The 24,338-nt window shown below is 51.9% G+C and overlaps 6 protein-coding genes and 1 pseudogene across 7 annotated transcripts, besides 1 other annotated feature; 5 read left to right on the plus strand and 2 right to left on the minus strand.

The window, feature by feature from the left end:
- Positions 1-5,761: 5,761 nt before the first annotated feature.
- Positions 5,762-8,613, minus strand: NCS57_01189500 (NB-ARC domain-containing protein; the record flags this gene model as incomplete). Its single annotated transcript, XM_053061590.1, has 2 exons — positions 5,762-8,270; positions 8,348-8,613. The coding sequence occupies 2 exons, from the start codon at positions 8,611-8,613 to the stop codon at positions 5,762-5,764; spliced, it is 2,775 nt and encodes a 924-aa protein (XP_052908118.1).
- Positions 8,614-8,754: 141 nt separating this feature from the next.
- On the plus strand, positions 8,755-10,015 carry NCS57_01189600 (annotated as a pseudogene). Its single transcript has 2 exons — positions 8,755-9,859; positions 9,909-10,015.
- Positions 8,755-10,015: a sequence feature.
- Positions 10,016-10,292: 277 nt separating this feature from the next.
- NCS57_01189700 (uncharacterized protein) lies at positions 10,293-11,369 on the plus strand (the record flags this gene model as incomplete). The annotated part of the gene is made up of 1 exon (XM_053061591.1): positions 10,293-11,369. The coding sequence occupies exon 1, from the start codon at positions 10,377-10,379 to the stop codon at positions 11,367-11,369; it is 993 nt and encodes a 330-aa protein (XP_052908119.1). The 5' UTR covers positions 10,293-10,376.
- Positions 11,370-11,435: 66 nt separating this feature from the next.
- Positions 11,436-12,872, minus strand: NCS57_01189800 (uncharacterized protein; the record flags this gene model as incomplete). Its single annotated transcript, XM_053061592.1, has 1 exon — positions 11,436-12,872. The coding sequence occupies one exon, from the start codon at positions 12,870-12,872 to the stop codon at positions 11,436-11,438; it is 1,437 nt and encodes a 478-aa protein (XP_052908120.1).
- A 393-nt stretch (positions 12,873-13,265) lies between these two features.
- NCS57_01189900 (NB-ARC domain-containing protein) lies at positions 13,266-16,585 on the plus strand (the record flags this gene model as incomplete). Its single annotated transcript, XM_053061593.1, has 2 exons — positions 13,266-13,531; positions 13,594-16,585. The coding sequence occupies 2 exons, from the start codon at positions 13,266-13,268 to the stop codon at positions 16,583-16,585; spliced, it is 3,258 nt and encodes a 1,085-aa protein (XP_052908121.1).
- An 847-nt stretch (positions 16,586-17,432) lies between these two features.
- Positions 17,433-19,613, plus strand: NCS57_01190000 (Calpain catalytic domain-containing protein; the record flags this gene model as incomplete). The annotated part of the gene is made up of 5 exons (XM_053061594.1): positions 17,433-18,314; positions 18,368-18,699; positions 18,751-19,066; positions 19,117-19,527; positions 19,581-19,613. The coding sequence occupies 5 exons, from the start codon at positions 17,433-17,435 to the stop codon at positions 19,611-19,613; spliced, it is 1,974 nt and encodes a 657-aa protein (XP_052908122.1).
- Positions 19,614-20,329: 716 nt separating this feature from the next.
- Positions 20,330-21,508, plus strand: NCS57_01190100 (uncharacterized protein; the record flags this gene model as incomplete). Its single annotated transcript, XM_053061595.1, has 1 exon — positions 20,330-21,508. One exon carries the CDS (start codon positions 20,330-20,332, stop codon positions 21,506-21,508), a length of 1,179 nt encoding a protein of 392 aa, XP_052908123.1.
- Between the last annotated feature and the right edge of the window lie 2,830 nt (positions 21,509-24,338).

The following is a 24,338-nucleotide window of genomic DNA, read 5'->3' on the forward strand; positions in this document are numbered from 1 at the left end:
GACAGGCCACCACCCGAAACCGTTCAAGGAGGCGGAAGTGGTCATGATCGCTAAACCCGGACGCCGCGACCTCACGTCGCCAAGGGCCTGGCGACCCGTCTCTCTACTCTCCTGCCTCGGCAAGGGGCTGGAGCGTCTGATCGCACGCCGCCTATCGTGGGCAGCTGTCCACTACAGCGTCCTTCACCCACAGCAAGCCGGGGCTCTCCCCAAGAGGTCAGCAACAGACCTGGTGGCCGCCCTGATCCATGATATTGAAGAAGCGTTTGCACGCAAAAAGGTGGCCACCCTGGTCACAATGGACATCCAAGGTGCGTTCGACACCGTCATGCGCAACAGACTGGTCTTGCGCCTTCGTGAACAAGGCTGGCCCGACCATTTGGCTAGATGGGCCGAGTCCTTCATGAGGGATCGATCAGCCCGTGTCAGATATCAAGACACCCTTACGCCCTTCACCCCTCTTCAGTGCGGCCTTCCTCAGGGCTCACCGGCATCGCCGATCCTCTTTCTGCTCTACACCGAACCAATCTACCGACTGGGCAACCCCCAAGGCCGCTTTGGCTACGCAGATGACACGGCCATCCTATCCATAGGTGACACAGTAGACGAGAGTTCTGCCATGGCATCCAGCGCTATCACGGAGATGGTAGGCTGGGGCGCGGAAAACGGCGTGTCCTTCGACCCGAAGAAGACTGAAGTCATGCACTTCTCCCGCGGCAAACTCAGGACCACCCCGGCAGTAAGTCACGGCGACGTCGAGAAACACCCCGAGCCAGCTCTACGCTGGCTCGGCATCTGGCTCGACAGCAGGTTGTCGTTCCGGATCCATGTCGAAAAGTGGGCGGCGAAGGCACAAGCCGTCGCCTACCACCTGCGAGGACTAACCAACACAATACATGGCCCTCTCCCGAGCGCCGTGCGAAGCGCCGTCAGAGCATGCGTCGAGCCAGTGCTGCTGCATGGCTCCGAGGCGTGGTACCCGGGCAGGACTAGGCCGCGGTGGAGCCAGCCTGCCAAGGACATGCCATCAAGTAATCAGCATCTCATACAGAGAATGACGAAAGCAATGAACCAGGCCATGAGAGCCATACTTCCCGTCTGGAGGACAACACCAATCGCTGCTCTCCACCGGGAAAGCGGGATACCGCCGGTTGATCAGCTGCTCGAATCAAGGCGACTCAGATTCTCGGCGCGACTCAAGTCGCTTGATGAGGCTCACCCTCTGGCGAGACGGACGCGCCCACCCAGCCTGCCTATTCGTCATGACCTCATCAAACTAAAATATCAAGTATAGGCAGAAAACGGCTTCAAGACACGTCTTATACGCGCAGACAGACTCCTTGCACTCTGTGCGCGGCCGAAGCTCATTCAGCGTTGCTTCCATCAAGAACAGGTGGCGCCGCTGCAGACAGCGTCTAAAGAGGAGTCGGCCAACGCCTTCAACCGCTGGGTCGAGTCACTCGACTCGTTCGCCTTGGTTGTATACTCGGATGGCTCTCTGTCCTCGGAAGGGGCTGCGAGCTACGGCTTTACCATCCACCAGAATAACACCCCCATCCTCGACGGATCCGGCCGGCTTGGACCGGCCGAGGTCTTCGATGCCGAAGCGGCGGGAGCATTAGAGGGTTTAAAGGCCGCCTTGAATCTACAAGAATCATCAGCCCGAGACATATTCATCTGCCTAGATAACCTCGCTGCGGCTACATGCCTGCGGGACACACCATCAGACTCCTCCCAGGAGGTCTTCCTCGAATTCCAGGCCCTAGCAGCATCGCATGGTGCTACGAAAGTACGCTGGGTCCCAGGCCATACTAACATTCCCGGCAACGAACAAGCCGATAAACTGGCAAAAGCAGCATCCTCGCTGCCCGAGCCGAGGGCGCGCGACCCACGCTGGCCTACTTGCGAAGACTTGCGAGGCAGAGACCAAGAGAAGCGTTTGAAGCCTGGTGGCCTTCCGCCTCCCCTGAGCAGTACAAGAGATTGAATCTCAAGGCGGCAATAGCCTGCCCTCCAGAGCTGTCGCTCCCGCGCACAGTCTTACACCACTTACTCGCCGCAAGGTCCCTCCACGGGGATTTTGCTACATACCACGAGAGGTTCAACCACAGCGAAGCGCGAGTAATCTGCTCATGCAGCCGACGCAAATCACCTGACCATATCTTCTATTGTAGAAAGATACCGCCGCGGCATCGAGCGAGGCTCGCTCCCTCGCCAAACACGGCAGTGAATCTAGCATTAGGAAAAGACTTTGACAAGTTCGTCAAACTGGTCAAGATAAGCACCTTCTTTGATAAGATCTGCCCTCGCTACTAGGCGGGACCGACCTGAGACGCAGCTACGTCTACTCCCTCCTTTACTCTCTCTTCTCTTCTTTTGTTATCTCTTTCTTTTACATAGGCTCGGCCAGATAGGGAGCCGCAACTCTCTCCGTCGGGCCGCAGCCATCCTCAGCCATACCCCTCCACCATGACTATGATTGTCATGAGCTGCCCCTCGGCTACTGTTTACTAGCCGCGCCTGGATCACCCGCTGACGGGTAACAGGCTCGTTGTAATGCGCCATTTGTGTCGATGATATGCTGGATATGGGACACTGTATGGGTAGATCATAGATAGACCCCCGTAGCTCAGCACGTCCTGTGCTCCCTCAGGAGACTTCTGGGGCCTAGCGGCCCCCCGGACGAAAAATATACATACATACATACATACATACATACATACATATTTCTGTTGCTGTTTCAGGGAGTAGAGCACAGCCAGCGTCACGTGGTACGCTTTCTCCGGCCTTTGCGCCCGCTTGTTCAACCTCGTGATCTTGTTGTTGCCCCTTCTAATCCCATTTTCGATTTCTGTATCCCTTTCTTCGAACTTGGAAAAGCAAGGCTCGATATACTTGATCAGGTGGCGGTGTACATTCTGGATTGCCTCCGGAATCTCCGGAATCTCCGGAATCTTCGGAACTTCTTCCTCGATGCTGCTCTCATCGGTCTCTGACCCATAAGCACCAGGGGCGAACATATCCTTAACATCAGAGGCACTCGCATCATGAGGCTGTCTTGCTGGGGGCTTGTAGGATGTCCTGCCGCCGCTGTCAAGCAATCTCTGTGCTGCGTCAAGGACAACTGCCGGCGTATTTTAGTGCAAGTTATGGTAAGGAGTCATAGGGGCATGCTGCTTACTCTGAGTGCACTCAGTGGCCTGGGAGTCTGGGTTTCTGTCGGGGTGTACCAGAAAAACAAGTTGTCTCCGTCGATCAAACAGTTCAGAACGCGTCATCTCCCTGTCAATCTTCAAGATTTGGTAATCATCGCCGCCATTTCGTTTGAGAGCGAGAATACGCTCTACCTCTTCGCGTTGTCTTCGCTTTATAACTTCTAGCTTGTAGAGTCGCTCATCGAGCGCATACTCTACGAAAAACTCGAGAACCTTTTTGTGCTGACCAAGTTGTTCGGCCAGTGCTGCCGTTGATTTCCGTTTCCCCGCCGTCATCTGTTCGGAGACTGCAGCGCTGATTTTTTTGACCTGCTCTTCCGTGCACAGTTTCTCTCTGCAGGACAGCAGGTCTTTCTGACCAACGTTACTTAACTCATTCTCGAGCCATGATTTGACGATAGTTGGGCGGGCGGCAACAATCGCATCCTGGAGATTTCCATCTTTGATAACCTCCAAGTGGCTGCCGTAAGGCACTGCCTTGAGCTTGGTAGACCGGCCATCATTTTCGAATTCATCCTCCACAGATGGTGGTTGGTGCCTCACAACGGCAGAACTGTCGGACGCCATCGTAGGTAGAGCTAGAGAAGACATAAGTTCTGGGAGGGCAAGGTGCCTGTAACTAGTGCTTTTAAGATGAGAGGTGTACGAAGACCATTATAAAACATGACCATGATCGTCGGTTATTCAGGGTACCTACTTTCGGCACCACCTAACAGGGTATCTGATTTCAGACTCCTGATACAGCGGCACGTTTTTCGGCACCCCCCTAATTCCACTGGGCCATACATATTAGAGTGAAATGTTCAAGTATTTCGCCGTTATAGCCATTGAGGTATTCTCTGCCAAGTTCGCGTTACGAGTATTTGTTCCAGAATTATAAGTGCCCTTTCCGTATGACCCCCATTCTCCACCTTGGACATTGACTAACAAGCCCAAAGGGCTCAAAACAACATGCAGTCGGGCCGTGTTCCAACATACGCAAACGAAGCCTATACAGTAGGCGTCACGAATGCCTACAGGTTGCTCAAGGACCGATTTAACCAAATCCTCCGAAACAATGCTTCTCTTGGGAGAAGTCAGAAATCCTTGCGGAAGCGGTGCGACCAAATTTCGCAAGACAACTGTAACATTCGCTGGGAACTGCAGCGCCAACAAGAGGACTACCAGAACCTAACAAGAGACCTTAGCCAGATTGTGACTGAGAAGTCACAGATATATGCTGAACTTGAGGGTGAGAAGTTCAAAAGAGAGCTGGGTGACCTGGTCCTCAATCAATGCCACGATGAGATCAATGAGCACAAGAAAGCACTCGAGAAGGAAAAGTTGCAGAAGGAGTTAAGCGAGCTGCTTCTTGACCAGTACCGAGACGAGGTTGAAGAGCAAAAGAAAGACCTCAGCGAGAAGGAGAAACAAGCCGATGCATATCAACAATGTATCGCAACCGCTCATGGCCAGATCACGGCCCTGAGAGCTCAAGTTTTATATCTGAAACAACGGATGGCTGTCGGCGAAGAGGACATCTGTGCTCTGGCTCGCAAACTGGAGGACAGTAATGGGGAGACAACAAGACAAAGGGCTATTATTGCCAAGCTAGAGAAGGAGCGAGGCGAGGCGATGGATGGATGCCGTTATTACCATACACAGATTTCAAAGCTCAAGGCAACATACGATGAGCTAGAAGCTCGTGTGAATGCCTTGAGTATTGAGAACTCGGTCGGCGCAAGTAAAAGAAAGCATAGACGCCGTGAAAAGCAAAGGAATCGACATCGTATCTGACTAGTAGATACAGTTACAGTGGGGTGCGGGTTCAGCGTCAGTAATCTATCATTGTAATTTTGCTGACAACAGCCAAAAGTGGATCAACTGTGGCGAGTGCACAGTGCACCACTAGCCCCACCATCACCCCTGTCCTCTTCCGACAGTAACAGAATCTTAAGTGTCTTAAAATTTAGGCATCAATACATAACTTACACCCAACTTCTGGCCGCTTACCCCTCGGAACATCAGCCTTAATTATCCTTATTCCAGTGTCTAATTCTAGCCAAGTCTACATTCACCCCACGATTACGCATACACATCCTATTAACGAGCACGCGAAAATGCTGATTAGTTACTATAGCGGCTCACGCGGCGTTTACTACGGGAAATACTATATAGACACTTAGGTAGAAATAGATATTATTTAGGGCCCATACCCCCGTGGGATCTCCACTTGCGAAAGCGCCCGACCTTCCCATTCACCTTCCCATTAATAACTTCCCATACCGATCTATGCCCCGCGCTTCCCCTTCTTCCTCCGATTCGCCGGCTTGCGCGACCGCCAAAGACTGGACTGATTCTGTAAGAGATAGTAGTTTTTGTAACGCCTCCCGCGTGGAGGCAAGGTATGCCATGCTCTGCATTGTATCCGTGTGAACGGCCTCTAGTAACTGTATTCCAGCTATCTAGTCCAGGATGCTATTTACATCAAAGATGAAGAAGAAAGAAAGAAGTTCTCAAGTGCCCCTGAGCTGTGGGACAATTTCCCATCCCTGGCGCGCACGAGCTCAGTACGTCTTGCGGCTGCGCCGCAAGGATATGGGCCCTGGCCCGTGACAATCCGGATGGCTTTCTCCAAGCACATGCCGACGAAGCTCCAAGGCGGTTTGATGAAGCCGCTTAGCCTCGTCATATCGGCCCTGCGCATAGTATGTCGCCCCGAGGTCCGCCATGCTCTCGATCGTATCTGGATGCTTCTCCCCAAGCACCTCTCGTCGGAGATCCAGCACTTTGACCACGATCTCTTCAGCCTCGTCATATCGGCCCTGCTGATGGTACGTCGCCCCGAGGTCCGCCATACTCCTGATCGTATCTAGATGCTTCTCCCCAACCACCTCTCGTTGCAGTTCCAGTACTTCTTGGTAAATGTCTTCAGCTTCGTCATATCGGCCCTGTGCATGGTACGTCGTCGCGAGTTCCGTCATACTACTGATCGTATCTGGATGCTTTTCCCCAAGCACCTCTCGTAGGAGATCTAGTGCTTCGTCTATCAATCTCTCAGCCTTGTCATATCGGCCCTGCATATAGTACGTCGTCGCGAGTGACGCCATGCCTTTGATCGTATCCGGATGCTTATTTCTAAGCACCTCTCGTCGGAGAGCCAGTGCTTCATCCTTAAATCTCTCAGCCTCGTCATACCGGCCCTGCTGATGGTACGTCGTCGCGAGGCCCGCCATGCTCCTGATCGTATCTGGATGCTTCTCCCCAAGCACCTCTCGTCGGAGATCCAGCACTTTGATTGCGATCTCTTCAGCCTCGTCATACCGGCCCTGCTGATGGTACGTCGTCGCGAGGTCTGCCATGCTACTGATCGTATCTGGATGCTTCTCTCCCAGAACCTCGCGTCGAAGTTCTAGTACTTTATCCTCTAATCTCTCAGCCTCGTCATATCGGTCCTGTGCATGGTACGTCGCCCCGAGGTCCGCCATGCTCCTGATCGTATCTGGATGCTTCTCCCCAAGCACCTCTCGTCGAAGATCCAACACTTTGACCACGATCTCTTCAGCCTCATCATATTGGCCCTGCGCATGGTACGTCGCCGCGAGGCCTGCCATGCTCCTTATCGTGTCTGGATGCTTCTCCCCAAGCACTTCTCGTCGGAGAGCCAGTGCTTCATCCTTAAATCTCTTCGCCTCATCATATCGGCCCTGCCCATGGTACGTCGTTGCGAGTGACGCCATGCTGCTGATCGTATCTGGATGCTTCTCCCCAAGCACCTTCCGTCGGAGACCCCATGCCCGACTGTCTACCGGCTCCTTCTCTCTCCATCGCCCTCGCTCGTAAAGAAAGTACGATACTCTCGCAAGTAGAGTCACTGTGTCGATCTCGGTCCCACTAACCTCTGCCCACTCTGCTACTCGTATGGCATGCGTCACGTACTGCTCGCATTGCGCCCACGAAGTCGGTTCTGATGACGGAAAAAGGCCATCTACTACCTGCAGAGCTATGCCAGAATAGTATGCTTCACCGTTCTCTGGCTCGCTCGGCCCGCTCTCTGCCCGTGGCGCCTTGCCCACGGTCGTCTGCATCGGGCCTCTTACCCCCAGCCCATATCGGACAGCTTCTTGCACGAGCTTATGCATCTCATAGCTCCGCTCGCCATCTTCGCTCTGGCGTAGGCTAAGGAAAGAAAACTCCTTCCATCGCGTGACCGCCTCCAGAACCTCAAGCTCTGTAACTTGCATCGGTAGGCTCTTGTCATCAGTGTCGTACTGACCAGTGGCTGCTGCTATCAGTTCTTGCGGTATGTCTTGACTGTCCACATACGCAATCACGTGCAGTATCCGGTACGACATCTCGCTCTCCACCCGGATCCGCTCCGTCGAGATCCTCCACGTCTCAAGCACACTGTTCGACACCTCAGGCCGTCGATGTCGGTCCGCATCGCTTATCTTCAGCACTTCCCACCGCGTTTGGCCTTGCCTTAGGAGAGCCAGGTATTGCTCGGCTGTCATCGATATACGCCGCATGTATGCCCCAGCTTGCGAGATCGCTAGCGGCAGGCATTGTAGCTCTTCCAGAAGAGCATTCGCTCCTACCTCCCCCGATGCCTCCTCCGCAGTCAGCGGCTCGTCTCTGACTCTTGCCAGGAGCGTCGTCGCCTCGTCCATCGCCATAGATCGCACCTCAACACCTTGGCGCGGTCCGACAAGTGTACCGGTGATGTGCGCATCTCGACTCGTCCATAGTACCGTCCCTTGCGATGTGCAAGGGACATATTTCCGTAGGCTCTGGTTCTCCTTCGTCCCGTCTCCTTTTTCTTGTCTTACTCCAAACAACTTCAGGTCATCAGCATTATCAAAGACCATTAGCCATTTCCGCTGCGCTTCGATCCCATCGCGCACCGCATCGAGCAGATCTGGCCCATCAAGCCGCTCGTCGACCCCAAGCTTCTTCCCGATCGTCTTATAATCGGCCAAAAAAGTCGCTTCATTGTCTGCATGTACCCAGAAGACGCCGCATTCATCGTCCGCGTCGCATCGTCGATACGCATAGTCGAGCGCAATCTGCGTCTTACTTTGGTTCGTTAGCACCTTCCTTGGTACGAGAGGTGATTGAGCGACACCTCGCGATGCCGAAAGTGGAGACCTTACCCTGATCCTCCCAAGCCCCAGAGCGCGGCGCTATGGGATCCTAGCGTTGGCGGCAAAAGCTTGTCTAGCCTGTCGATGAGATCCCCGCGATGGACCAGATCCTCGTTGCGAGGATATGGAATGACGCGGACGACTTCGGCACGGGCCGGCGGGTGGGGCAGGCCGTAGTAAATATTCCCTTGAACGTTTCCCTGGTTGATGAAGTTGCGGTCGCGGAAATGGCTGTGACTGATGTCACGCTGTTCGTGTCCCGAATGCGCTGACATCATGTCAGTGATTCATTTGAGACCTGCTGAACATGAATGTAGCCCAAACTGTGGCGGTGGGAAGAAATGCCGACCCAGCCTCAGCTCCCCACGTGATAACGCAAGGCAGCAACACAAACCCCTCGACTGTGTCTGTCTCAGGCTTCGTCCCTCTCTCGCAGTACAATCACAACCCACACGATGGCTTCCCCACAACCACCTGCCGACCGCAAAAGCTTTCGAGTTGCCATAGTGTGCGCTCTGCCTCACGAGGCTGATGCCGTCACCTTGCTGTTCGATCAGTTTTGGGACGAGGAAGGTGACCCTTACGGCCGAGCAGATGGCGACACGAATACTTACATCACTGGTCGTATCGGAGACCACCACGTTGTTCTGGCTGTTCTTCCAAACATGGGCACCAACAGCGCAGCGGCTGCAACTGCCAGTTTGCGATCGAGCTATACTGGTCTAAAGCTTGCCATCCTCGTCGGCATCTGTGGTGGTGTCCCCCGCATCGCTAATTTCGATGCATTTCTGGGCGATACTGTAGTGAGTAAGACTATCATCCAATACGATTACGGCAGGCAATATCCTGGATATTTTGCTGTGAAGAACACAGTCGAAGACAGTCTTGGACGAGCCAACAAGGACATCCGAAGCCTGCTTGTAGTCTTTGAAACAGAGCTCATGAGAGAGCGGCTGCAGATCGAGGCTTCAAAACACCTGAAGCATTTGCAGGAAGCCGCTAAGAAAAAACGACGCCGAGCTAATTACCAATATCCTGGAACGAAGGAAGATAAATTGTATCCTCCGACATATACACACAGACATGGGAATGGGTGTAGCGTGTGTGCTGATGACACTGACGTCTTCTGCGAGTCACCTTCTAAAGCTTCGTGTGTCGAGGCTGGATGTGATTCCACCAGTGAGGTTGTGAGAGATCGTTCTGAGAATCTTGTCCAAGGTGGAGACTTTAGCCCAGAGATTTTTATCGGTCGAATGGGGTCCGGTAACACAGTCATGAAGAGTGGGGAGGATCGAGATCGCATCGCCGTCAAGCACGACCTCATCGCGTTTGAGATGGAAGGCGCAGGGGCGTGGGATGAAGTTCCGTGCGTCGTTGTCAAGGGCATCTGCGACTATGCAGATAGCCACAAGAACAAAGCCTGGCAAGAATTTGCCGCAGCTACTGCTGCATCTGTGGCGAAAGCCATCCTGGGACGATACGCAGTCCATGATGGAGACCGAGATTCGACCCAGACGAACGGTACAACCTGGTCTTCTTTCCATGATTTTCCAGGCTGACGTGCGGGCAGATCAACGCCATTCGAATGGACGTAGTATTGCGGGCAATTCATTCGGAGACGGCGCTTGGATCAATCAGGGTGATGTGGGAGGAAACCTAACATTTGGACCTATGTAATGGGTCTGATTCGACAGTTCCTTGAGATCCGTAGTTGATCACGCGATCAGGCCATGGGTTTCGTCGTCAGGAGCATATGCCATACCCTTAATGTGGTGATTCTACCCAAAACAGACTAAGCGTGGCTGAAGTACTGTGTGTGGCGAGTGGGGGTTTGGACCTGTCATCCTGACACCGTGGCGTCTTGGTGTCTTCGCCCAAAGAGCAGTAGCAGGTGGCCTTACATCTCAGGCTTACATACCTCAGACAAGGCAGGATCTTCTATGACCGCCCACCTCTTTGCTTTCCTCCTTGCTTTCCCTTTCTCTCGTCTCCAACGTCTAGGAACCACAACCGGCCTCATCACCTGGTACGGTATGAAATGGCCCCTCGACTCACTCCAGAAAAGAAGGATAGAATCCGCACAATGCTGCTCGAAGGGCGCTCGATAAGTGAAATCGCCAAACTAATCCCTTGCACCGAACGCACCGTTTATCGAACACGATCGGCCATACGACGATTCGGTACGGCAGCGGCTCCTCCAAACCGTGCCGGCCCCGATCCCAAAATAACCCCTCTTATGCGAGATGCACTTTGCAGAGAGCTGGTCAGAAAGCCGGAAATGCTGAGACGTGAGATGGTTGCTTTCCTCCGAAAGCGCTTCGACGTAGACGTGTCGCCCACGCGCATCACAAGAACCCTGCAGGCCTTGCAGTGGACTCGTAAGAATACACGCCGCGTGGCGAGACAGCGCAACCCGCAACTGCGCCATTACTATCATTACAGACTAAAGTTAGGCGGCTATCGATCGTATCATCTAATCTTTCTCGATGAATCTGGCTTGGATAAAAGCATCGGCGTTCGACGAAAGGGGTGGGCTCCCAAGGGCGTACCGCCCATGCAGATCGCTCGCTTTCAACGAGAGGAGAGGTACCAGGTTCTGGCTGCTTACACACAGAGGGGCATCAAGCTTTCGCGCGTCTATCGCGGATCGACGGATACTGCGACCTTTGTAGACTTTATCGAGCAGCTGCTACATCACTGTGGCAGATGGCCAGAACCGGAATCTGTGCTTGTCATGGACAACGCTAGCATTCACTGTTCAGACAAGATCAAGCAGATGTGTGACGAGGCTGGCGTGAAAGTGGAGATGACAGCACCCTACACTCCCGACATGAACCCGATTGAAGAGTACTTTGCCGAGATGAAGGCTTGTGTGAAACTACGGTGGGATGAACACATCGACCTGATCCAGAAAGACTTTGGGGCGTACGTCAAGTCGTGCGTTCAAGCTGTTGGCGAACGGCAGGCCAGCGCTGAGGGTCACTTTCGTAATGCAGGGCTCGCAGTTGAGCAACCTCCAGAGAGGCAATAGAAACTGTCTGTATTTGCAGCTAGAAAGAAACAAGTTGTAAGGCACACGAAGCATTCCATCACTCTACTACCCTAAAGCTTCTTCAACCCAACGTGGAACATCGTTGATGAACGATAGCGCAACGCCCAACTGGACTCCTTTGTCGGTGTAAAACTCGATACCGACTTTGGTATGGACATGCTTGAGATCGAGACATGCCTCCCTTGTGATTTCGTAGGCATGTTGAATGCTCTGCTGCCAACGCGGGCTGTCCACTTGATCCTGTTGCCATTCGTGGTATTTTTCCAGAGCCTTATTTCTCCGCATGGGAATTACAAGGTCAACTGGTCGATTCCGAGAGAGCAGCACCGACTCCTGCGCTTCTCCTCGCGCTTCTACATTGGGCCTAGCAAAAATATCCCCTGAATGCTGGCCGGGATATCCAGGACAGGTGACGTGGATATTGATTGGAGGCGAACTATCAGATCTCTTTCGCTTCAGTTTCCTTCGCTCCGAACTCTCCTCTTCGTGCTTATAGATCACCTGTCGAATATTCTCAGGTACGTCATCGTGTGTCCTCAGAAGATTTCCTTCCTCAGCAAAGTCAACGAGCATCCCCAGAATGCTAGTGTCAAGTTTGTAATGTTTCTTGCTCTCTGGATCACGCCAGCAATAAAATTGCGAGTTTACACATGGAACCCCTGTGCAGTGCAGAAGCTCGTATACCTCTTTCCATATTGGACGAGAGCCGGTCGTCTCTTCCTGATCGGCAAGCAGCTGGTCTCTGGCGATGAGCTGCCGGCCCGTAGCCCCACGACCGCGACTCCGTGTAGCCACGGCTGTTGGCTGGATGATCTCTTTGTAAACGAAGGAAATGTAAATCCTTAGCTTGTTACCTTCGCGGAAAAGAGGGGCCCAGCTTCTCAATTTATCTTCTACCGTCTTCCAGTCGACGATGAGGCCATTAAATCGCTTTCTCATGTTACGTTCGCTACGTTTCTCTACGCTCACAACAACGGTGGTCTCGTCGGGTTCGTATCTCGGCTCGGGGAGCTTGTCCTTCACGGTCGCCGCTAACTCGGCGCTCAGAAACTTGTCCCAGTAGGCACCGGGAGCAAGAGTAAGGTTCTCTTCTGTAATCTCGACCAGCTTGGACAGCCTGCCCTTTTTGAGTTGAAGCTTCCACTCGATATCGTAGTGAATACACGTTGGATCAAGTTCATCGTCTCGAAAGGCCGGATCCCAGTTATTTAGTTGAAGCAACGGTAGGCAGCTGTCTTGAAACGGACTCCCCCTAGCACAAGGAGTATCACAAGTCGGGAGTTGTGGGGTTCCATAGTCGAGTTCAAGCTCGTCATCAAGGTAGAGGGGGCTATCGTTGGCGTGGCGAGGATCGTGATCGGGCGTATACATGCCAGGCGAGAGGCGACGTGCAGGAGGCGAATTCGTCGCGACGGCTAGCAGTGAGAGAACGAGGAAGCAAGACGGGCCAGACGAAGGGCAATGAGGTGGTGGGCAGGCCATTGCCAACAATGGACAAAGGACAAAGGACGCGTTTCCTTCACGGCTGCCTAAATACACGTGACCATAGGCTTACTAGCAATGTGGAGTGTTTAAATCTTGGTTAAAGACAACAGCGATGCGGAATCTTGGGAAAAAAGAACAGAAGGGCAGAGGTCTTGAGCACTTTTTGTCGTTGATATGGATACAAGCTGAAGATCTATTGGGTAGGAGAGTTGCATGCGGTATCGCGCCATGGACACAGGGTAAAGAAGATCAAGGATGATGAGTTGACATCTAATCACGTGAGCGGCTGAAGTGAATAGCGTTGATCTTTCAGCTTTCTGTATGTGCAACCAAGGCTAGACCCGTCCTGAAAAGGTTCCTTTAATTGATCTTAATTGAGCCGAAATTAGGATGTCGGCGCATCCGGCACACGAACAGCGCGAGGCCAGCCATAGCCACTTCCGGGACCGCAACTTCATCAACCAGGGAAACGTTCAAGGGAATATTTACTATGGTCTCCCCCACCCACCGGCCCGCGCCGGAGTCGTCCGCGTCATCCCATATCCCCGCAACGAGGATCTAGTCCGTCGCGGGGATCTCATCGACAGACTAGACAAGCTTTTGCCGCCAACGCCGGGATCCCATAGCGCCGCGCTCTGGGGCCTAGGGGGATCAGGGTAAGTCTCCACTTTCGGAATGACGTGGTATCACGAAAGTGCTGATAGATGAATGAACTCAGTAAGACGCAGATTGCGCTCGACTATGCGTATCGACGATGCGACGCGGACGATGAATGCCCCATCTTCTGGGTGCATACAGACAACGAAGCGACTTTCACATCTGATTATAAGACGATCGGAAAGAAGCTTGGGGTCGACGAGCGGCTTGATGGGCCAGATCTGCTCGATGCGGTGCGCGATGGGATCGAAGCGCAGCGGAAATGGCTAATGGTCTTTGATAATGCTGATGACCTGAAGTTATTTGGGGTCGGTCGGCAAGAAAAAGGAGACGGGACGAAGGAGAACCAGAGCCTACGGAAATACATTCCTTGCGCGTCGCAAGGGACGGTCCTATGGACGAGCCGAGACGCACATATCGCCGGTACGCTTGTCGGACCGCGTTGTGGCATTGAGGTGCGATCTATGGCGATGGACGAGGCGACGATACTCCTGGCAAGAGTTCGAGACGAGCCGCCGATTGTGGGTGAGGTATCAGGGGGGGCAGGAGCGAACGCTCTCCTAGAAGAGCTGCAATGCCTACCGCTGGCGATCTCGCAAGCCGGGGCATACATGCGACGCATGTCGATGACGGCTGAGCAATACCTGGCTCTCCTGAGGCAAGGTCAGACTCGATGGGAAGTGCTGAAGATAAGCGACGCGGACCGACATCGACGGCCGGAGGTATCGAACAGTGTGCTTGAGACGTGGAGGATCTCGACGGAGCGGATCCGGGTGGAGAGCGAGATGTCGTACCGAATACTACACGTGATTGCGTATGTAGACAGTCAAGACATACCGCACGAACTGATGACGGCCGCTGCCAGTCGATGCACTACTTACAACATTGGCGGAGAGACGTCCACGAGATATGCGACGGAGCTTAAGGTCTTGGAAGCGGCCACGCGACTAAAAGAGTTTTCTTTTCTTAGCCTGCGTCAGACGGAGGATAGCGGGCGGAGCTACGAGATGCATAAGCTTATGCAAGAAGCTATTCGATATGGGCTGGGGGTAAGAGGCCCGATGAAGACGACCGTGGGCAAGGCGCCCGGGGTAAAGAGCGGGCTGAATAAACCGGAGAAGGGTGAAGCATATTATTCCGGGATGGCTCTGCAGGTAGTAGACGGCCTTTTTCCGCCATCGGAACCGACTTCGTGGGGGCGATGCGAGCAGTACATGACGCATGCCATACGGGTAGGAGAGTGGGCGGAGGTGAGCGGGACTGAGATTGAGACGTCGGCTTTACTTCAGAGAGTATCGCATTTTCTATATGAACGAGGACGATGGAGGGAGAAGGAGCCGGTAGACGGTCGGGCGTTGGATCTCCGACGAGATGTGCTTGGGGAGAAGCATCCTGATACGATCAGGAGCATGGCGTCACTCGCGTCGACGTACCATCAGCAGGGCCGATATGATGAGGCTGAAAAGCTAAAGGATGAAGCACTGGATCTCCGACGAGATGTGCTTGGGGAGAAGCATCCAGATACGATCAGGAGCATGGCGGAACTCGCGGCGACGTACCATGCGCAGGGTCGATATGACGAGGATGAAGAGATCTCGGTCAAAGTACTGGATCTCCGACGAGATGTGCTTAGGGAGAAGCATCCAAATACGATCGAGAGCATGGCGGAACTCGCGACGACGTACCATGCGCAGGGTCGATATGATGAGGCTGAAAAGTTGAAGGATGAAGCACTGGATCTCCGACGAGAGGTGCTTGGGGAGAAGCATCCAGATACGATCGAGAGCATGGCGTCACTCGCGTCGACGTACCATCAGCAGGGTCGATATGATGAGGCTGAAAAGCTGAAGGATGAAACACTGGATCTCCGACGAGATGTGCTTGGGGAGAAGCATCCTGATACGATTGGGAGTATGGCGGACCTCGCGGCGACGTACCATGCGCAGGGCCGATATGACGAGGATGAAGAGATCTCGGTCAAAGTACTGGATCTCCGACGAGATGTGCTTGGGGAGAAGCATCCAGATACGATCAGCAGCATGGCGTCACTCGCGTCGACGTACCATCAGCAGGGCCGATATGATGAGGCTGAAAAGCTGAAGGATGAAGCACTGGATCTCCGACGAGATGTGCTTTGGGAGAAGCATCCTGATACGATCAGGAGCATGGCGGACCTCGCGTCGACGTACCATGCGCAGGGCCGATATGACGAGGCCGAAAAGTTGAAGGATGAAGCACTAGAACTCCGACGAGATGTGCTTGGGGAGAAACATCCCGATACGATCAGCAGCATGGCGTCACTCGCGACGACGTACTATGCGCAGGGCCGGTATGACGAGGATGAAGAGATCGCGGTGAAAGTATTGGATCTCCGACGAGATGTGCTTAGGGAGAAGCATCCAGATACGATCTGGAGCATGGCGGACCTCGCGGCGACGTACCATGCGCAGGGCCGACATAACGAGGCTACAGAGATCGTGGCCAAAGTACTAGATCTCCGACGAGATGTGCTTGGGGAGAAGCATCCAGATACGATCTGGAGCATGGCGGAACTCGCGACAACGTACCATACACAGGGCCGATATGACGAGGCTGAAGGTATTTACTTTGAAGTGTTGGAACTCCGACGAGATGTGCTTGGGGAGAAACATCCCGATACGATCAGCAGCATGGCGTCACTCGCGACGACGTACTATGCGCAGGGCCGGTATGACGAGGATGAAGAGATCGCGGTGAAAGTATTGGATCTCCGACGAGATGTGCTTGGGGAGAAGCATCCAGATACGATCGACAGCATGGCGGATCTCGCGGCGACGTACCATGGGCAGGGCCGATATGATGAAGCCCTCCACCTTCATCAAACCGCCTTGGAACTTCGCCGGCATGTACTTGGAGAAAACCATCCGGATACCATGCAGAGTATGGCGTCCCTCGCCTCAACGCAGGAGGCGTTACAACAACTACCGTCTCTCGTGGAGTCAGTTCAATCTTTGGCGGTCGCGCAAGTCGGCGGATCGGGGGAAGAAGGGGAACCACGGCATAGATCGGTATAGGAGGCTATACACGGGAAGGTGAATGGGAAGGTCGGGCGCTTTCGCAAGTAGAGATCCCACAGGAGTATAGGCCCTGAATGATGTCTATTTCTACCTAAGGGTCTATACAGTATTCCCTAGAGTACACGCCGCGCGGGCCGCCCCAGTAATTAATCAGCATTTTCGCGTGCTCATTCATAGGATATGCATGCGTAATCGTTGAGTAAATGTAGAGTTTGATCAGAATCAGACGCTGGAATAAGGATAATTAAGGCTGATGTTCCAAGGAGTAAGCGGCCAGAAGTTGGGTGTAAGTTGTTGATGCCTGAATTTCAAGGCACTTAGATGCTGTTACTGTCAGAAGAGGACAGGGGTCACAGTAGGGCTGAAGGTGCACTGTGCATGCGCCACAGTCGACCCACTTTTGGCTTTTCTTAGTAAAATTGCAATGACAGATTACTGACGCTGAACCCGCACCCCACTGTATGTAGTTATTCTATGTGGGGAAGTAACACTATCTTCCAGAATAATGTTCCACTGGGAGAATACGTTTGACTTGGTAAAGCTTTAGTAAAGTTGATACAGACTCATGGGGACGAAATTGCCTGAAGCGGTGGCATGGGTGGCTGCCTGCCTCCGTCAGGATGGGGGTGCCGAAAGGAGGCCCCCTGATGATGTTTACCAGCACCCCTGTGTTTGAGAGGTGCCGAAAGCGGCCCCTGGGATGTCCGGATATACTCTACTCCGCGCATGCGCGAGAAAAAGCCAAAATTTGAGGATGACAACCGCATGAAAGTATCTAGGTTTGCATACCTCTTCAAGCCCAGAACTCTCTGGCTTCCGCTTGTCTCAAACCCCCCAAACCAAAATGAAGCACTCAAAACTACCAAGCCCCGGGATGGCAAGGGCCAATCAGCGGAGAGATAGTTCGCTCAACCCACAGGCTCGCATCGCCGACTTTTGGTCCAAAGCACACACTACGACTCCAGGGAAAATCACCTCAATTTTCCCAGTAAGCCTCTATCATGGGCTTCTAGTTGACGAAACCTGTCACCTCAAGCCCTTCGATACTGCCCCAAGCTACGAAAGAGCCGCTCAACAATGCCGCGCTCAAATCCACGCGATAGTAGAACAGTGTGAGCATGCCAACTCCAAGTTCAGCGACCCTGACTTCGACATTGAGGCCGATTTTCATTCAGGCATCAACAGCTGCCTGTTCGGCCTCGTGGAAAGTTGTGAACATAATGGCAGTAGTCGGGGCTTTAAAAAATCGGCTTTTGCAGGGTACACCCCAACGCTGGTCTCACGCAATCTCGCCAGGGCCACTGGCGATGACATATCCCTTCCAGGGTCAGTCCATCGCATCTCTTGGATTTTTGACAATCCACGCTTCACTGTTAATGGATTTTCCGGTTCAGATATCCAACAGGGGGCGAATGGCGATTGCTGGTGGCTGGCGGCACTTGGGGCCATCGCTCACCGGAATGATCTTATGGAGAAGATATGTGTAGCACGAGATGAGGAGGTTGGTGTGTACGGTTTTGTTTTCTGTAAAGATGGAGAATGGATCTCAACCGTGGTCGATGATAACCTGTATCTTGCTGAGCAGGATTTCGATGCAGGCATGTACGACGCTACGGGAGAGAAGGCCCAACTTCACAGAAGGCAGAAGCAGAATGGATCAAAGGCTCTCTTCTTTGCTAAATGCAGAGATCCAAACGAGACGTGGCTTCCATTATTAGAGAAAGCGGTAGGAGGATCGAGCGTCTTTTTTCATTTAAGCTGAGCTAATTCCTGGGCTAGTTTGCCAAAGTTCATGGTGACTACCAAGCCTTAGATGGAGGATGGGCTAGTCTGGCAATGGAAGATCTCACTGGCGGTATCACGACCATTATCGCAAGTAGCAGTATTCTCCACAAGGAACGCCTTTGGCGTGAGCTCCTCTCCTCTGGTACTCAGTCCGGAGAGTTTGTTTTTGGCTTGTCCAGTGGTGCTGGCGAGGAACACAATAATGGCCTTATATTGAGTCATGCCTACTCCATTCTAGAGGCCGTTGAAATGAAGAACGAGCACGACGGCGTGACTCATTTGATAAAAATTAGGTTCGTTCTCTCAGACCCTATGTTTGAGAGCTTGTCCGCTTACCGGTTTCCTACCCGAACTTGGCCTGGTTGACGTTCATATAGGAACCCTTGGGGCCAAAGATCTGGGGATGGCCTTGGAGAATGGCATGGTCCCTGGGCAGATGGTTCCAAAGAGTGGAATCCTTACACAATGAAGCAGCTTCGCCATGAGTTTGGTGACAATGGAACCTTCTGGATGATGTATGATGATATACTGGAAAACTTCGAGTATATCTATCGGACTCGTCTCTTCAACAGCCAGTGGAATATGGTTCAGAAATGGATGAGCGTCCAAGTGCCATGGCTACCCGGTTTTCTTAAGAAAAGATTCATTATCGAGGTCAAGGAGAAAAGTACGGTGGTGGTTACTTTGTCGCAGGTATGGTTTCTTCCCTCTGCAAGTTAGAGTAATGGCCTAACACCTCACAGCTGGACGATCGGTATTTTCACGGCTTTCAAGGGCAATATGACTTTACTCTCCACTTCCTATTAAGAGCAGTTACCTCCCAGAAAAAGCTTTGCCAAGTTTCTCCAACCAACCATGGCGACAGACGATCAGTCAGTTGCGAAATGGTGCTTGAGCCGGGGATTTATGAAGCCATTCCAAAGATTCTTGCCGAGGCGAGTGAACTTCCTTGCGTAGAGGAGATGATCAAGTTGGCCGAAGGCAAGAACCCTCAAAAGTTGCGCCAAATAGGTTTGAGATATGACCTTAGCCATGCTAAGGAGGGGATTATAAGCGAAGATAACCCCCCTGAGAAGCGCGGGAACGAAAGAGCGAGGGATTCAAAGAAAAGACGGGAGCAGCAAGAAATACAAGAAAGCGAAGTGATAAAGCAGGTAAGCTAGACTTCTTATATGAAAAAAGGCATTGCTAAAGAGGAATTAGGCAGGCAATAGCAGTTCAAGCCGCCATATACGAGTAGAACGCGTAGCTGATGGCTTTGAGCGTGACATAGTCGGCGGATCGGAAACAAACGGCGGTAAGACCGCAAGCGAAGATTCCAGTCTTGACTCTCTTCGCCGAAAGTGTCTAAGCCATCGTTGGAATCCGACTTGCGTCGTTGGTTTACGTGTTTATTCTCTTCACAAGAGCGCAGAGATTGGTATTACAGAGAGCGAGGCTGATACGAAGGTTGAGAGGTGACCTCACTTGCCATATGCCTATGACAACCTCATTGCCCCAATTTATAACGTAACAGCTTAATCTCTATTCTTTGCGTGATAAATAGCTATTTCTGCCTTTGTTCTGTCGCTTGGTCTAGGTTCATGCTCATGTACCGGAAACAAACACCCCAGGATCCAAGCTCAGTAAACAGATATTGTATCGACTCAATATCTGGCCTGTTATTGGCCCCTAGTGGCTGTCTTTCTATCCACCCTGGCCTGCCTCACATATCTGCAGCCAGCCAATGAACAGAAATTGACGTTTTGGGTCCCGTGGTTTCTACTGGATCTGTTCAGTTGATACAATGCCAAGTGTTGCTGGGGTTCGGTTTCGGCCTCCCTGGCGCCCCGTCGCCAGGCGTTCAGGTTTAGCACCCCCCTGATATCGGTCATGGCTTTATCTACAGACACTCCCGCGCGCTTAGACCCAAATCAAACCACCTCTCACTCTGTCACTGGGCCCGCCACTGCCACCATGAAGCTTATCACGTTTGGCCTTGCTGCGCTCCTCATAGCCGTGACCTCAGCTACAATCCAGCCCAGTCGTCGCGCCTCGAACCCGCCTGCTGCCCGCGTTCTCCTCGGCAGTGTAGAGCATATCTATGTCGCCGATTTCTTCCCAAGCATCAACATGTGGTTTATAACCTTAATGAAGAAGGTTCCCGGCACCCCCTCATGGATGACTTTCATGCCACCAAACAGACTCTATGCCGCTGACGCGTCCTCGACTACCCTCCGTGTTTTCGACCTGGACCTCCAAAACAATACGCTTGAGCTAAAGAGAGAGAGTCAAGCTAGTTCTGGCGTTGTGCACCTCCAGTTTAATGCCGACAAGACCCGTCTTATTGGCTCTGCCTATGGCGCCGGCACTATCGACGTCTGGGATATTGAGGGCGGCAACCTGGATCTACTAAAGACTATAAGATCTCCGGGCAAGTTAGGCCCGAATGCGGAACGTCAAAGCGCTCCTCATCCCCACCAGGCAACCTTTGATCCAACAGGCAGTTTTTTAGTTGTCAATGACCTTGGAACTGATTCGATTATTATCATTGACGGACGGGATGACAGGTATGAGATTATCGATAATATATACGCTAAACCCAGCGGCTGTGGCCCTCGCCATGGCGTCTTTTATCCTCAGGGCTCAGCCAAAGCTACTCACTATATTATTATCTGCGAACTTAGTAACCAAGTCCTTGTCTACTCGGTGACTTACGACACCGACCGTCTCTCTCTTCAACAAGTCCAGGACATCCCGGCGTTCGGTCCAAAATTCCCTCCGAAAGATGATCTTACTACAGCTTCAAGCGCTATTATCCTTTCCCCTGACAACAAGGACCTTTATATCTCAAACCGATTGACGGGAATGCGGATTGACACCGTGACACAGTTCAGGCTCTGTCAGTCGAACTGTAGCTTCCCTCAGTTAACCTACGCCCGTACAACTTCTACTGGCGGTATTGTCCCCCGAATGATAAGCTTCAGTCAGGATGGGGAATATATCTTCGCTGGAAATCAGAATGAGGGCTTTGGCCTGGTTGCCCTAAGACGGGATAAGGATGGCACCCTTCAGAACAGGAGGGTTGCTCAGATTCGTGCCTCTATTTTTGGCGAGAAAGGTTCAGGACCCCAGTTTGTTAAACAAATTGCCTGATATTATACGTATCGATGGAAGAGGCGGCAAGTTTTTAGGAGGAATGGCAGCAATATATTAGACCATATAGTTTATCTCTAAGCCATAAAACATTTATCACCACCTTATCTCTGAGTTTTCGCGCCTGTTATGCCAACCTTGGCACTGTGTATGGCAATATCGACGGTCGATCTCATCAATACTAGAGTAACTGGCATGGAGACAAGGAGCCAATCAAGACACCCAAAGGTCCCCTATACTCTTACTTATTCCGCTAGCCTTAAATATCACCCAAAAGCCTTACAATCTTTTTTCCTGTTGTAATTTCAAAGCAAAGAGTAGAGTTTTGCTTGGCAGGAGGATGATGCTATCTGATGGAGTGCTGATTGTGTTGGGAGCAGGCTTGGTTTGAGGCGGTCGTGATCTGCGTCGATTGCATCTTCATTCACCCACTGGGCTTATCTCCATATACCGGAAACAACCCCCCCCTCCCGGGCCTCAAGCTCATTAAACAACCCTTTGAGTGTTTCGGATGTCACTGGGGTTCAGTTTCGGCGCCTGGTCGCCCCATCGCCCCGCACGACAGGCGTTCAGGTTTGGCACCCCCCCTAACACCAGCCATGGATTTATCTATTGACGCTTCCAATGCGCACTTACACCAAGATCTATGTACACTCAAGACCACAGACATCTTCCTCCTTCACAATGGCCTGGGACTGGAAAATTAATGACCCATACAGTGTCAAAATGGATAAAGCGCACCATCAAACTCGCTATATCTCAGTGAAAGTCACTGATATTCGCATCACTAGAGGCGGAGTGAAGGCCATTCACATTGACGGTGAACCTCTTAGCCGTCCAGTAAGCAGCTTATTCGATATTCGCCGCGTGCACCAGAAAGCTTTGGAAACCGCTGAATCAAAGCCTCTGCTGAGCCAAGCCGAAAAGCCTTCTCGAAAGATTGGTGCGGATCGGGTAGCCAAATTTCCTCCCGGCATGGGTTTCTGCGTGCAAACACAGAAAGCATTATACATCTGGTTGATTCGAATCTAGAAATGCATCCTGCTCGGGGTTCCCACAACTAGGTATGAAGAAAGAATAACCTGCTCAGCATGATAACTACTATTCTAACGCCGCTTGCCGTGGAGCATACCTAGCGCCAGATGTTCTAAACACAACATACCTTTGGGAATGTCCTGGGTGACTTTCGAAGTAACGCTTTATCGTCAATGGGAATCCGTGGCTTGGTTGAACGATGATGTACTGGAGCGACATATGCGATGACAAGGCCTGTGAGACACTTCATCATATGTCAAGGAGAGACGGATCAGGACTGCGTCACTCTTTCCCCCAACTAGCAAATGACCCTTTCCCCAATCGTCATCCTATCATCACGACTCGCAACACGATCTTCAGGTTTTCACCCCAAGTATGTAGTACACACTCATTGCACTTTGTTGTGTAGTAGCTGTCTCACCTATCTATAAAACTTGTTTACACTCAATATCAAATCATTCGAGGAAATGCGCCTAATACTCTACCCACATAAACCCAGTACGACCGCTTTATCCTTGGGAACACCTAACTCGCCACAAGCGAGGCATTGAAGTCGACGACTCACTGTCTATGTGGAACACTTGGCTTGCCCGGACCAGAGAGTACTGTCCGTAATGGACTAGTTCTCCTCGGCAGTAAAGAGCATAAATATGTCGCTGATATCCTCGTACTCACTAGGCAACCCTCATTTGATCCAACCGGCTATTTTTTAGTTGTCAATGACCTTGGAACTGATTTGATTATTATTAATAACGGGTAGAATGACACGTATAGGATTCTCGATAATATATATGCTATGCCACTTAAAAGCCTTATAATCTTTTCTCTTGTCGTAATTCTAAGATAGGGAGTATATTTTTACTTGGCATTATGGGGATGCTATCTATGGATTGCTTATTGTGTTAGGAGTAGACTTGGTTTGGGGCGGTTATGATCTGCGTTGATTGTATCTTTATTCACCTATGCTTTTAGTCATAGTTAAGCTACCTAGGCTAGCTCACGTGTAAAGTTGACTGTAACCAGAACATAGTTAGGCAACGCAAAGTCAGCTTTCGTTTCTCTATGTCACTTGGTCGCGAGCTCAGACCTCCCATATTCATAGTCCACGCAATCTTCAAGACGCATACCACCTTGACCATCGCCTATTCGCCTTTATTAGCTTAATATCTCCTTAGATAGGGTGTTGCCTACATTTAAACCAGATGTCACCAAGTTCCTTGTGACATGTTCTTTTCGGGATGGTGAGTTTTTTAGCCCCCCCTGCGCAGCGGTCCTTCGCAAAGATTGAAAATGTGTGTGACTTCCCACTCATATTGTAAATCTTCTGGAATGGCATTTCCGGTGCCAAACCTCTTTGCTCAACCTCGAGGCAAAAGACCCTTGAAAGATGGTCAAATAGGGAAGCAGTGCTGTATGGTTCAGGAGAGCGGCATATGATCGTGGTGTTTATTAGGTCACGCACATGCTGTATATGCTCCCTTTTTTCATGCGCGCTGGTGATCAGTGCGCGATGGTTATCGTCGGCAAGAATGGCGACAACGAAAGAAAGAGAGAAGATCAAGCGAAACATGTGCATTTTGTTGAACTTGACGTGCAGACTCTCCTTGGCGGTAGTTCGATGAGGTGATGGACTAATATAGTGGGAACCTGGGCTTGAACCTGGTTGTTTCACTTCATGAGTGGGCCGTAACCAAACCCTTGCTGGTATGTTCTAAAACGGCACCCTTGAAAACAAGGATTCACTTTATGGTCCTGGGCAGATACAGAAACGTCTACCCTGGTCCGCCGCGACGTA

This window comes from Fusarium keratoplasticum, chromosome 10 (assembly GCF_025433545.1).
Source record: "Fusarium keratoplasticum isolate Fu6.1 chromosome 10, whole genome shotgun sequence".
Lineage (NCBI taxonomy): Eukaryota > Fungi > Ascomycota > Sordariomycetes > Hypocreales > Nectriaceae > Fusarium > Fusarium keratoplasticum.